Here is an 11,810-nt window from a genome sequence, read left to right as displayed (position 1 = left end):
TGTGTGTGTGTGTGTGTGTGTGAGACTCAGGCCACGGGCTCCAGGTTGGCTTGGAGGAAGCATAAGCAGCCCGTGTCCCCTTCCCGATCCAGGGTCCAGGCACAGTGTTTCAAAGTGCAGTGGGGACCGGGACAAATGGACACACCGGCAGTGTCGCATGGACCACCGGGCTAAGGAGAAGCACACGGAGGACGGGGGCTGCGAAGGCATCCGGAGAGCAGCCCTTGTCGGTCGGGCTGGGCAGGAAAGCACGTGGTGACCACTACCTCGGGTCCAAGGCCGTCCCGTGTGTGGCAAAGGCCAGGCGCTTCCGCAGCTCGTTCCCCTCTCGGGCCATCAGCTGCAGCTGAATGGAGAGGCTCTCCACCTTCCTCTCCATTTGCCTGGCAGAAAGGACGGGTGGTGGCGATGAAATCTTCCCGGTGGTACCTGGCGGGGGAAAATCACAAAGCAAGCTTGCATTTAGCACTCGCCAGGTCTGCCAGGCCCTGTTCTGAGCCCCTGGCCTGGACCCCACCCGGCGGTCCTGCTGGCATCTGCCTTTCAGAAGACAGAACGAAGGCAGGAGTAAGAGGGGGAACGAGACCCAAGCCTGGACAGTCTGCTCTGGCGGGGCTCAAACCCAGGAACTGTGAGATCATGACCTGAGCTTAAGTCGGACACTTAACTGACTGAGCCACCAAGGTGCTCCTAGTCAATACTAGGTCTTGAAATCCCTGGAAAGAAAAACAGGAAACTTTAGATATTGCTAGAAATGTATGTTAGCATTTTTAGGGGCAACAATGAGAGAATCAGAAAGGCTCTAAGAGTAAACCACTAGAGAGGAAAGAATGTAACTTTTTAAAAGTTCAGTCAATCTCAAAGAAGGCAGGAAAAGAGGAGAGAGAGCATGGGAAAACAGGACAATGAGCAAACACACTGTGATAGAAACAGATTCACAGAACAGTAATTTGACTCAATGCAGAATTACATTGCCAGTTAGATTGGATGATATCACAGAAGCCAACTAATTCTGTTGACCAGAGACCCAGCTAACACATGAAAACAAAGGGAATTTAAAAGTAAGATAGAAGACCCCCACGTGAATACCGATCAAAAGAAGATTGGCACACTTAAAAATGGTTAAGGTGGTAAATTTTACGTTAAAATTAAAACTAATTATACTTTTAAAAAAAGTTGGGATAGCTCTGTTAATATCAGACAAAACTGATATCTGGGAAAAGCATAGTTTGGGATTTAAAGAGTTTAAAGGGTTTAATTCATCAGGAAGACAAAGCAATACCAAACTTGTTTCATTAAATAGCCTCAAAACATAGTAAACCAAAGGTGACAGAGTCTGGCTGCAGGGAGAAATCTACACGTCCTGACCAGTCTGTCTTCACAATGGGATATATTGGCATGATTGTCTCAGTAATTAGTATATGAAGAGACAGTAGTCTCTTGGTACGTAGTACCTTGGTTTTGGCTCAGGTCATGATCCGACAGTTTTGTGAGTTCAAGCCCATCGGGCTCTGAGCTGGCCGTGTGAAGCCGGCCTGGGATTCTCTCTCTCTTCCCCTACTTGCGCTGCCTCTGTCTCTCTCAAAATAAAAAAACTTAAAAAAAATAAACAAAGTGTACAATTTCGTGGTTTTTAGTGTATTCACAGGATCATGCTGCCACCTCCACCATCAATTTTCATCTCTCCAAAAAGGAAAGACTGTACCCCATGCCGGTCACTGCCCGTTTCCTCATGCACAGGTCTACTTCGTATCTCTGCGGATGTTTCTGTTTGGAACCCTTCATTTATTTTTTTGTTTGCTTGCTTATTTTTATATTTGAGAAAGAGAGAGCATGCAAGCGGGGAGAGGGGCAGAGAGAGAAAATCCTAAGCAGCTTCCCAACGGTGGGCTCGATCCCATGACTCTGGGATCATGACCTGAGCCAATTATCAAGAGTTGGACACTTAACCGACTGAGCTGCTCAGGCACCCCATGAATTAATTACATTCTTTAATATAAACCATATACATAGTGTCTGGCAATTGAACAAACTGTACTTTTATTAAGAATTAGGCCTCAGGGGCACCTGGGTGGCTCAGTCGGTTGAGCGTCCGGCTTTGGCTCAGGTCATGATCTCACAGTTTGTGGGTTCAAGCCCTGCATCAGGTTCTGTGCTGACAGCTAGCTCAGAGCCCGGAGCCTGCTTCAGATTCTGTACCTCCCTCTCTCTCTGGCCCTCCCCTGCTCGTGCTGTCTCAGTCTGTCTCTCAAAAATAAATAAAAAACATAAAAAAAAAAAAAGAATTAGGTCTCAGATGAAAAAGTGTGCTTAAGTCTCATTTTATTTTGAGCGTCACCTGGAAGGAACAGCTGCATCCGTTACAGAGGCCAGAATGGTCATGGCAAACCTCCATGTCGTCCTTGCCCTTCAATGGACCGCCCCCTGCCGGGATCTCTTGGACAGTAGCGATCTCTTCACATGCTCTGGAAAGGGCCTAAATGCACATTGTATCATCAAGAATCTAAGGATTCTTAGGAATCCCAGAGTCTTCCCATTTCTTTTATAGATGAGCCAACTAAGCTAGAAAGGAGTTAAACCTCTACTGGCAGGAGTCAAGCGGCAAGTTTCCCGCCGAGCTGAGTCCAGACCTGTTCCCTGTACCTCACCTGTCTCTTCCTACCGAGCTAAGCTCACCGCCTCAGCCCCTTGACCTGTGTTTATTTTTTAGTTATTTACATGTTATTTTTATGTGAAGATGACAGCAGCAATAACGTGGGGCATTCAATGGATATGGTCTGAATCAGACTAGATTCTAAATACTTTTCTAATTTTTATGTTCCTGAAGGAAACATGGCATGACCCCATCCATTCCTTAAATGTAGACACGTAATTTTATTCATGCAATGGTATCAGTATTATTCAACAGGAGGGCCCTTTTCTCCCTGTTCAAATTTAATTTCACTCTGAATATCTGATTTTGAGAAGGGTCAGTCTATTTTAATCATGCTCCCTTTTATACTGATAAAAATGGCGTACATGTCTCTGCCTGCCACTCCACAAGGACTCGTTCTCGGCAAGTGCTATGTGTGCACCTGCCGGCGGAATAAGTCTCTTAAAGGTGCCAAGGATGGTAATATATACCTTCATGCTGTCACAAAGACAATGACCCAACTCCTGTCTATGCCCATGTTCTGAAACAAGGCACAGAGAGAAGGGGGTCAGGAGGCCACCATTTCGGGGGGGGGCGGAGGGGAGGAGGGGGGCGGAGTTCTGAGAAGGCCACGTAAGCCCCTGTTCCCGTAAGAGCAAGGTAGTCGAAGGGGTACATACGAACTCAAGGATGAACCCCGTGGTGTCACACGTGGTCTGGGGCCTGTGGCTATTTGTTCCTGTCACATACACAACTCTTGAGAACAGCCCCCACTCACCCAGCTGTCATCACCTCAGACCAGTGTGACTTCGGCCTCTGTGAGTCACTCAGCCCATGGAAACCTTACCGCACCCTGACCTCAGGCAGGACAAAGGATGAAGAAGACCCCAAGCCTCTGGTCGCACCCACATCTGTCTCCCCATTGGTCCACCCCCCCCACCCTGTGGCTGCGCCCTCAGGCCAAAGCTGGGGAGGGGCTGGGGACCAGTGTGGCCACTAGTTCTCCTCACCAAAGGGGGAAACGGGAAGCTGTCTCCCGGGGTATGTGTCTGGGGTTCAGATCCTGGGCCTGGCTGGAATGTTGGTGTGGGTAGGAAGTGGGTCAGAGGGTATATTTGTCCCCCCTGCTTGGGGAGGAAGGAATGGTCACATGAGTTCACCCTTGCTCAGGGCCAGGCACTCTTCTAAGAACTTTCCACAGAGTAACTTCCCTGTTCTTCACAACTTGTAGGGTCTGCATTACAATGATCTCCCTTTTTAGCTGAGGAAACTGAGGCACAGAGAGGCTAAAGAAGCTTCCAGGCCACATAGCTAGAGCATAACGGAGCTGGCCCCAGCCCAGGCCATGAGCTCCTAAGCCCCCATGGCGAGCTCCTAGATGGTCCCACCTCTTACACTCCGATGGGATGCTGTTGGTCCGAAGCAGGGGAATCAGCCCTGCTGGCCTGCTCGGCAGCCCCACAGTTGATCTCAGAGTCCCTGTGTTAGGTCCACACCAAGCCTCTCCCGTGCCCGGGTCCCCATGCCCCAGACAGCTCTCCTTGTTGGATGAGACTCTGGCCATCACAGCTTCACTTCCTGAGGGTTGTCAGAAAGGCCGGATGAGGAGGTGAAGACAAGGTGGGTGCTGGTGGAGGGGAGGGTGGAGGACCCGTGACCACAGCTGGAGGGGCGGGGCAGGAAGCAGAAGTGATGTGAACAGCGGCTTGGGTGATGAGTCGTGTGGTGAGCCTTCCTGGGGGCTGACGCCACCATTTCAGGAGCCTCTCTGGGCGGAGAGAGTGTCTGAGCAGGAGCATCTCAACACAGGACTCCAGGTAGGGAGGCAGGTGGGTGGCAGGGAGGCTGGGAGCCCCGGGGTGGGGATGGAGAGGTGCGGGAGTGAGGCCACCCCATCTGGGGAAGAGCCTGATGGAGCAGGAAGTGCTGGGACCCATGAGACTGTGCTCTCTCACTGACTCGCTGAGCGTCCTCAAGCCCACTCCGGGCCTCAGTTTCCTCATACAGAAAGCAGAGAGGTTACAATGCATCGTCTGTAAGGTCCCATCAAATGCTGACAGGGAAAGCCTCTCAGAAAGCTGGAAACAGGCTCCCTGGGAGCTAACAGGATGAGGACCAGGATGGAGGTGGAGCTCCGTGGATTAAGTTTGTGAACCGTGCGAGCCTCCTAAGTGGGATGGCCCGAGGCCTTTGAAAGATTTCCCGTCTCCTATTTACCTCTCTGGGCCCTGCCTGTCACCTGGAACCCCACCACCTCAGTTACCTCTCTGGGTGAGCCCCCCATGTCTCAGAGGAGCTGGGGTCCCTGGCAGGTGCTGGAAGGGACAGGCCTCTGAGGCATCCAGTTTGGACAGGGGTAGAGCATAGAGACTTCAGATTACAAATAGGTCCACGGGAGGCTCCAGAGCCACCTCAAAATAGGGAAGAAACTTCTAGCTCATGGTTGCCTGCTTGGAGGTAGGTCGCATACACAGCCTGAGTTCCACAGAGCAAGGCAGGGCACGCCAAAGGAGGCGCGGACACCAGGAGATCAGCAGAGGGAACCGAACGGCCCTCCCCACACAGGATGCCAGGCCGTAGGCACATCCGGATTCGGGCCACTGTTCTCCCGTGAGGCTCAGGGAGGGGACCCCAAGGGAAGGTGGGGAGAATAAGGGCAATGCCTGATTTCTTGTCCAATTCTGTTACGGGCTTCGTGGGAGAGAAACCGACAGACAGAGCATGGGAGAGGTGGGGTGGGAAAAGCATGGCTTATTCTGGAGCCCAAACGACCCTTCTCCAGAATCCAGGTTTCTTTAGAGTTCCATGTCCCTCCCCAAGTCTGCTATATCTGCTCTCTGTCTCCTCCTCTGTGTGCAGAGCCCCGTCCCCACCAGCAGCATCTGTGGTCCTTAAGACAAAGCCAGTAATCTGGATTGCCCATTAGGCCTTGAATAATGAAATCCTAGTAGGGGCTCCTCCTGGCTGTGTGACCTTGGGCAAGTCACTTCCCCATCCTGGGCCCATCTGTACACGTGGGGAACGGGCCAGGTTTGTGAAGGTCACTGTAGCTCGGACACTCAGTCACTTAGGAGATACCTCGTTGTCTCTCTGTCCCATATATCCTGATAGTGCGTCCTCCATACCTCTGCCCCCAGCTTCCAGAAGCCCAGACGCCCCGGTCTCCACAGCTCCATGGGTTCCTATGTGCTCCTCCCGGGCCTCCTTCTCCTGCTGCTGCCCACGCCGGCCCCAGCCCCCTGCCACACGGCCACCCGCTCCGAGTGTCGGCGCAACCATCTGGTTGTGCCCGGCTCAGCGCTGGCTGGGGAGGGCGTGGACGTGACCAGTCTCCGGCGTTCAGGCTCCTTCCCAGTGGACACAGAGACCTTCCTGCGGCCCGATGGCACCTGTACCCTCTGCCACAATGTCCTGAAGGAGGGCGCCCTTCAGCGCCTGCCTCTGGCGCTGACCGACTGGCGCGCCCAAGGCTCAGGCTGCCGGCGCCAAGTGGTCAGGGCCAAGGCCGGTTCCACTGAGGCTGTGGCCAGACAAGCAGCCAGCAACATCCGCAACGACTGGCGAGTGGGGCTGGACGTGTCCCCCAAGCCCAGTGCCAATGTGCACGTGACCATGGCCGGCTCGCACTCTGACGCGGCCAACTTCGCTGCCCAGAAGACCTACCAGGACCAGTACAGCTTCAGCATGGACTTGGTGGAATGTCGCTTTTACAGGTGAGAGAGCCATGGGTGGTGTGGAGGGGCTGGGGAAAGCTGGGGTCTGGGAGCCCTGGAATGGCAGGGTGGGGACCCGGAGGCGGCCTCCACCAGGAGAGACCGGCACACTGGGAGTACCGTGCCCTCAGGCCCCCTCCCTGGTGACCCTGAACAGGAAGAGCCCCAGGAGAGAGCAGGTGGAGGAGAAGCAAGCAAGGCTTTGCCAAGATGGCCGACACAGTGCCGCTCAGATCTACTGAGTCCCCTCTGTCCTGTGGGCAGGAGACCTGGCAGGAGACTTCCCGTCACTGGGCCCCATTCGCACATTTAGTCACAACTCCTGTCTGTCATGTGTCAGGATCTGTGCTGGGAATTAGGGCCCCAGCACCGAACAACGGCAGTCACATCCCCAGCCCTTGGACGCAGGTCCCACACCCCAGAAATGCATGCTCTCCATGGAGGACCCAAGTTTACCACCTTGATTTCTCCCACAGTGAGACAGGGTGCCTCCTGCCTGTGTGGCCAGAGCTGTCAGGAACCCAATCCAGGGGACAGAGGGACAAAGGCCACAGGACTAGTTTCCAGAGATAGAGGCTCACCATCAGTGCAGTATCGTCTCTTTTATAACTAGAAAATAAAAAGGAAAGAAAAAAAAAATCTTTAATCTGAAAAGAAAGAGCCAAAATACCCATAATACAGCATACCTAGGTTACCAAGGGGCAGCAGGCAGAATGGCTTTCCCGGCCGACTCACTGGGTCAGAGCTCGGCCTTGGAGCCAGGCCACCTGGGTTCAAGCTCCCTTTCCATATCACTTCATGTGACCTTGGGCAATCTTGAGGGATGGCCGAGGGGTGGGGGGGGAAACTAACCACCATCAGCCCATCCCATATTTCTCTCCCCCTTTAGTTTTCATCTGGTACACTCTCCCCCACTGCACCCCGATTTCCAGAAGGTCATCAGAGACCTGCCCCCCCACTTCAACACCTCCACCGAGGCCCACTACCTCAGACTCATCTCCAACTACGGCACCCACTTCATCCGGTCCATGGAGCTGGGCGGCCGGGTCTCGGCCCTCACTGCCCTTCGCACCTGTGAGCTGGCCCTGGACGGGCTCAGGGACAAAGAGGTGGAGGACTGCCTGATGGTGGAGGCCCAGGTCAGCATAAGCGGCCATGCTGCCTCTTCGGCAGAATACAAGAACTGCGAGGACAAGAAGAAGCACCACAAGATAACCACCTCCTTCCACCAGACCTATCGGGAACGCTTTTCCGACATAGTCGGCGGTCACCACACCTCCGTGAGCGACCTGCTGTTTGGGAACCAGGCCGGGCCTGAGCAGTTCTCAGCCTGGGTGGCCTCCCTGCTGGACAGCCCCGGCCTGGTGGCCTACTCTCTGGAGCCTCTTCACGTGCTCCTGCACAGCCAGGACCCGCGGCGGGAGGCCCTGAGACAGGCCGTGAGCAAGTACGTGATGGACAGGGCCCGCTGGAAGAACTGCAGCAGGCCCTGCCCGCTGGGGCAGAGGAAGAGCCCTCACGACCCATGCCAGTGTGTCTGCCACAACTCGGCGGTGACCAACCAGGACTGCTGTCCCCGGCAGAGGGGCCTGGCCCACTTGGAGGTCATGAACTTCCAGGCGTCGGGCCTGTGGGGGGACAGCTTCTCGGGTACGGACGCCTACCTGAAGGTCTTCTTTGGAGACCAGCAGCTGCGAGTGGACACCGTGTGGAATGATAACAACCCCAGGTGGATGACGCGGCTGGACTTCGGGGACGTGCTCCTGTCCACGGGGGGGCCCCTGAGGGTGCAGGTGTGGGACCAAGACCACGGCTGGGACGATGACCTGCTGGGCACCTGTGACCAGAACCCCAGGTCCGGCCTGCACGAGGTCAAATGCAACCTGAACCACGGCCACCTGAGGTTCTCCTACCACGCCAAGTGCCTGTCTCACCTGACGGGGGCAACCTGCCTGGAGTACGCCCCCCATGGCCTTCTCGGGGAGCTTCCCGGAAACCGGAGCGGGCCAGTGTGGTGAGAACAGCCAGTCTGGAGCGGGTGCATGTGCCTGGCCGGAAGGGGCTCTCACGGACGCAGGCAGGACCGATGCTTATATACCCATTAGCTGGAAGACTGAGGCTTACTTCCGCCCCTCGCCGCCCCCCACCACGAAGTGACTGAATTCACAGGCTGGCCCTGAGTCTCCTGTCCAAACTGCCTTCACTCCCTGATCTTCTCGAGCCCTGGAAATGAGCTGGGGCCAGGCCACCACTTGGGTCAGGAGCCGGCTGGGAGACTTCCCCGCAGGCTGCGTGGTATCATTGAACGCCTTTTCCTCTCGGCCCTGTTGGCGCACTGAATTCCTCACCCTGTCGCGTCTGACCCTGCTCGCCCCAGCTGCTCTCCTCGCTCTGTCATCTTTACGCACCAAGCATTGCCCCCTCACACATCAAGGGCTATCTGGACCTGCCTCATGTGTGCACAGCCGGACAGAGGACTAATGGACGTGATGTGACATTGACCAGGATGGTGATGGCTGCGGCAGAGGAGCAAACCGGGACCAAACGCAGCCCTAGAGACCAACTTCCACATCTGCAACCTTACAGGACAGGTGGCTCGCCCTGGGGTGGGTTTGCAAAAGGGCTGGAAATGGGGGGACCCAAAATATTTTGCTTCCCTCATAACTTTTAATTCAAGAAACAGCAGCATGAGCTCAGTGATCAGAGGCAACAGACACTCAGGTCCCGGCCGGGTGGCATCGGGAAGCGGTGAGGACCAGGCAGAACTGAAGAGCACATGCTTTACCTAAAGGGGACCTGTGGCTCTGTGCTCACCAAGGGAATGTGAGTCCCGGGCTGACAGGGCCCTCCGGTTTCTGAAAGTGACCAAAAACCCCACCTTGACTTCTTTGATTGTGGGCAATGCATTTCTCTTTGTAAAAATAAACCTGTGTGGCCAAGCGTGGTGCGCAGTGAGAACATGTGTGCAGGCCTTAATTGGTCCAGACTCGTTGGTTGGAAAACTGTAATTTCAATAGAACCCATTTGAGAGGCCGGAAGGCTCTCTCTCCCCCGTGGAGCAGTTTGAGGGGAGAAGGCGGTCATTCCAACAAGGTTGTGGCTGAGCTTCCTGGCCTAGAGCCCCGGGTTACACCCTTGAATGAAGTGGTCTTTGTTTCACATGCCTGGGACACAGGCGTCTGGACTCGGGCCCTAGGGGGTGGGTGGCAAGAACCTCCTAGAACCTGCAGGGTTTGGCTGTGCAGGGCGGCCGTCAGAGGGGCACAGAGTTGTTGGCCTGGCACCCCAACTCGCTTTGAAACTCCCTACAAATGAAGCCCTTTGAGGTTTGTGTGGACCGTCCTCTCCAAAGCCCAGCAGTGATGTCACACTCAGCCCGAGCCCCCGAGGAGGGCAGGAGGGACACTGGCTCTAAATGCCTGGTTGAAGCCAACATTTTTTTACACCTTTCCGTTCACAGCCACACGCACAAGCACACAAGAAAAATCTTGAAAAGTCATGCTGGCAGGTACACTAATTGAAAAATAAACATGGGTGTGGGCCGTACCCCTCAGGGAGAGCACGGCCAGGGCAGGCCAGCCCAGGAGACAGCTCTGACCAAAGAGGGGAGGCCTGTTTATGTGCCCACAGGATCAGTGACCTCCAGCAATCCCTTTGTTCCTTGGGCCAGGGCTTCCCCAAAACAACACTCTTCCCTTGACTCCCTTCTTAGGATGGTTTGGGAGGGGGCCATGAGCCTTTCTAGAAGGTCAGTGCCACGTAAAGGGTACTGAAAGATTATCTTGTGAACCTTGCTGGGTTTGCATATAGAGAAGCTGAGACCCAGAAAAAAGGACAGGACCATGGTTACAGAAGTTACTGGCAGAGCTGGAACTCTGAGTCCCAGGCATACACGGCTTTGGAGAGACCACGGCCTGAGAAAGAAGGTCCTGGGTGAAAAGGGGTGACCAAGAGATGGCCCAATGTTGTTGAGGAGCAGCTATGACGCCCTCAGCCCTAATTCAAGACCCCATTTTCGCTTCTATCCCACATGGACATTGGGAGACTGTGACACCTGAGGTCACCTATTTGTTCCAGAAACTTCCTGCTGTGCCAGATAGCTTCCATTTGCTCTCCTGTGGCTCTGTTTCCACTCTGTCATGCTGCTCTGGCCCAGGAGGCTGATCTGTCTGCACTGTCTGTCAGTGGGCTGGAGATGGGGGATGCAGAGTGCATCGGCTCCCGTCCAGTCTCCCAGCGAGGTGGCCTGGGCTAGCCGGGTCTCTACTCCTCGCCAGGAGACCTCCTCCTGTCTCTCTTTCTGGGTTCCAGCAACTGTGCCCTCTCTGGGGGTGGTAGCGGCTCCACTGGACTAATCCTGAGTCATTGCATTATCCCTGTGCTTCTCCACAGCTCCCTGCACCTTCATAAACAGGCTCTTTATAAACAGACCTTGCAGAGATTATTATAATTTGAATATTCCTGGGACGCCTGGGTGGCACAGTCAGTTGAGCATCTGGCTTCGGCTCAGGTCATGATCTTGCTGTTCATGAGTTCAAGCCCCGTGTTGGTCTCTGTGCTGACAGCTAGTTCAGAGCCTGGAGCCTGTCTTCAGATTCTGTGTCTCCCTCTCTCTCTGACCCTCCTCTGTTCACACTGCCTCTCTCTCTCTCAAAAATAAATAAAACATTAAAAAAATTTTTTTAATTTGAATATGCCATTGGGTTCTGCTGTGCTCTAAGTGTTTGTGTCCCCTCAATATTCATATACTGAAATCTTAATCCCCGAGGTGATTGTATGGGGGGGGAGGGCCTTTGGGAGGGAACATGAGTGGAGGGAGTGCCCCTATAAAAGAGGCCCTGGAGAGATCCCAGGCCCGTCTACCATTGAGGACGTATGAGAACAAGCTCTCTATAAACAGAAGACAGCCCAACCGAATCTACCAACACCACCAACACCACCAACACCTTAAGCTGGGACTTCCAGACTCCAGAACTGTGAGAAATAGATTCCTCCTGTTTGTAAGCCAGCCAGTCTGTGTGATTGTACCACAGAGAAGAGAAGCGAGCCACTCCCATCTCCAACAGCTGAAAATGCCGGTTCTTGCTTCCCCATTGTCCTCTGAGACTAGGAAAGGACACGTGATGGGGTCTGTAGGATGCACCTGGTCCACGTGTGGGGTCCCTGCAGAAGCAGAAGTGAGCCTAGGGTTTGCAACTAGGTGATTTATGTGAGAGGCAACCTCAGGAAGCCCAGCAGGGGCAGGGGGCAGGGGGCCAAGCAGGAGAGGGCGGCCCGCATTCAGCATGTCACCACTGTGGGCCCCCAGAGCACGTACCTCAGAGTTCTCCCAGTTCAGGATGGATGGAGGTGGGCGTCAGTATACCACCTCCCATCTGTCACTGGTTAGAGCTAAATTCCTTTTCTACTCATTTCACCCAGACCTGGCTTCTCTTTTTGGCAAATAAAAACCCAGGTGGAGGACA

General features: G+C 54.4%; 2 protein-coding genes across 3 annotated transcripts in view; one reads left to right on the top strand and one right to left on the bottom strand.

Annotated features, from left to right (window-relative positions):
- Positions 1 to 612, bottom strand: part of LOC115276014 (disks large homolog 5-like) — a 96,007-nt gene extending 95,395 nt beyond the window's left edge. The window contains exon 1 of the mRNA XM_029919750.1: positions 267 to 612. The gene's annotated coding sequence lies outside the window, so the exon portion shown is untranslated. The remainder of the gene's footprint in view (positions 1 to 266) is intronic.
- Positions 613 to 4,350: 3,738 nt separating this feature from the next.
- On the top strand, positions 4,351 to 9,300 carry PRF1 (perforin 1). 2 transcript variants are annotated; one of them, XM_029915427.1, is made up of 3 exons: positions 4,351 to 4,449; positions 5,770 to 6,345; positions 7,235 to 9,300. In XM_029915427.1, the coding sequence occupies exons 2-3, from the start codon at positions 5,807 to 5,809 to the stop codon at positions 8,361 to 8,363; spliced, it is 1,668 nt and encodes a 555-aa protein (XP_029771287.1). In that variant the 5' UTR covers positions 4,351 to 4,449; positions 5,770 to 5,806; the 3' UTR covers positions 8,364 to 9,300. The 2 variants fall into 2 exon arrangements, with proteins under 2 accessions (XP_029771287.1, XP_029771295.1); XM_029915435.1 differs by having other exon boundaries at positions 5,744 to 6,345.
- The last annotated feature ends 2,510 nt before the right edge of the window (positions 9,301 to 11,810 follow it).

The sequence above is a fragment of the Suricata suricatta genome, chromosome 2, assembly GCF_006229205.1.
Source record: "Suricata suricatta isolate VVHF042 chromosome 2, meerkat_22Aug2017_6uvM2_HiC, whole genome shotgun sequence".
Classification (NCBI taxonomy): domain Eukaryota; kingdom Metazoa; phylum Chordata; class Mammalia; order Carnivora; family Herpestidae; genus Suricata; species Suricata suricatta.
Note: the sequence above shows the minus strand (reverse complement) of the source record. Positions and strands in the feature narration are given on the sequence as shown.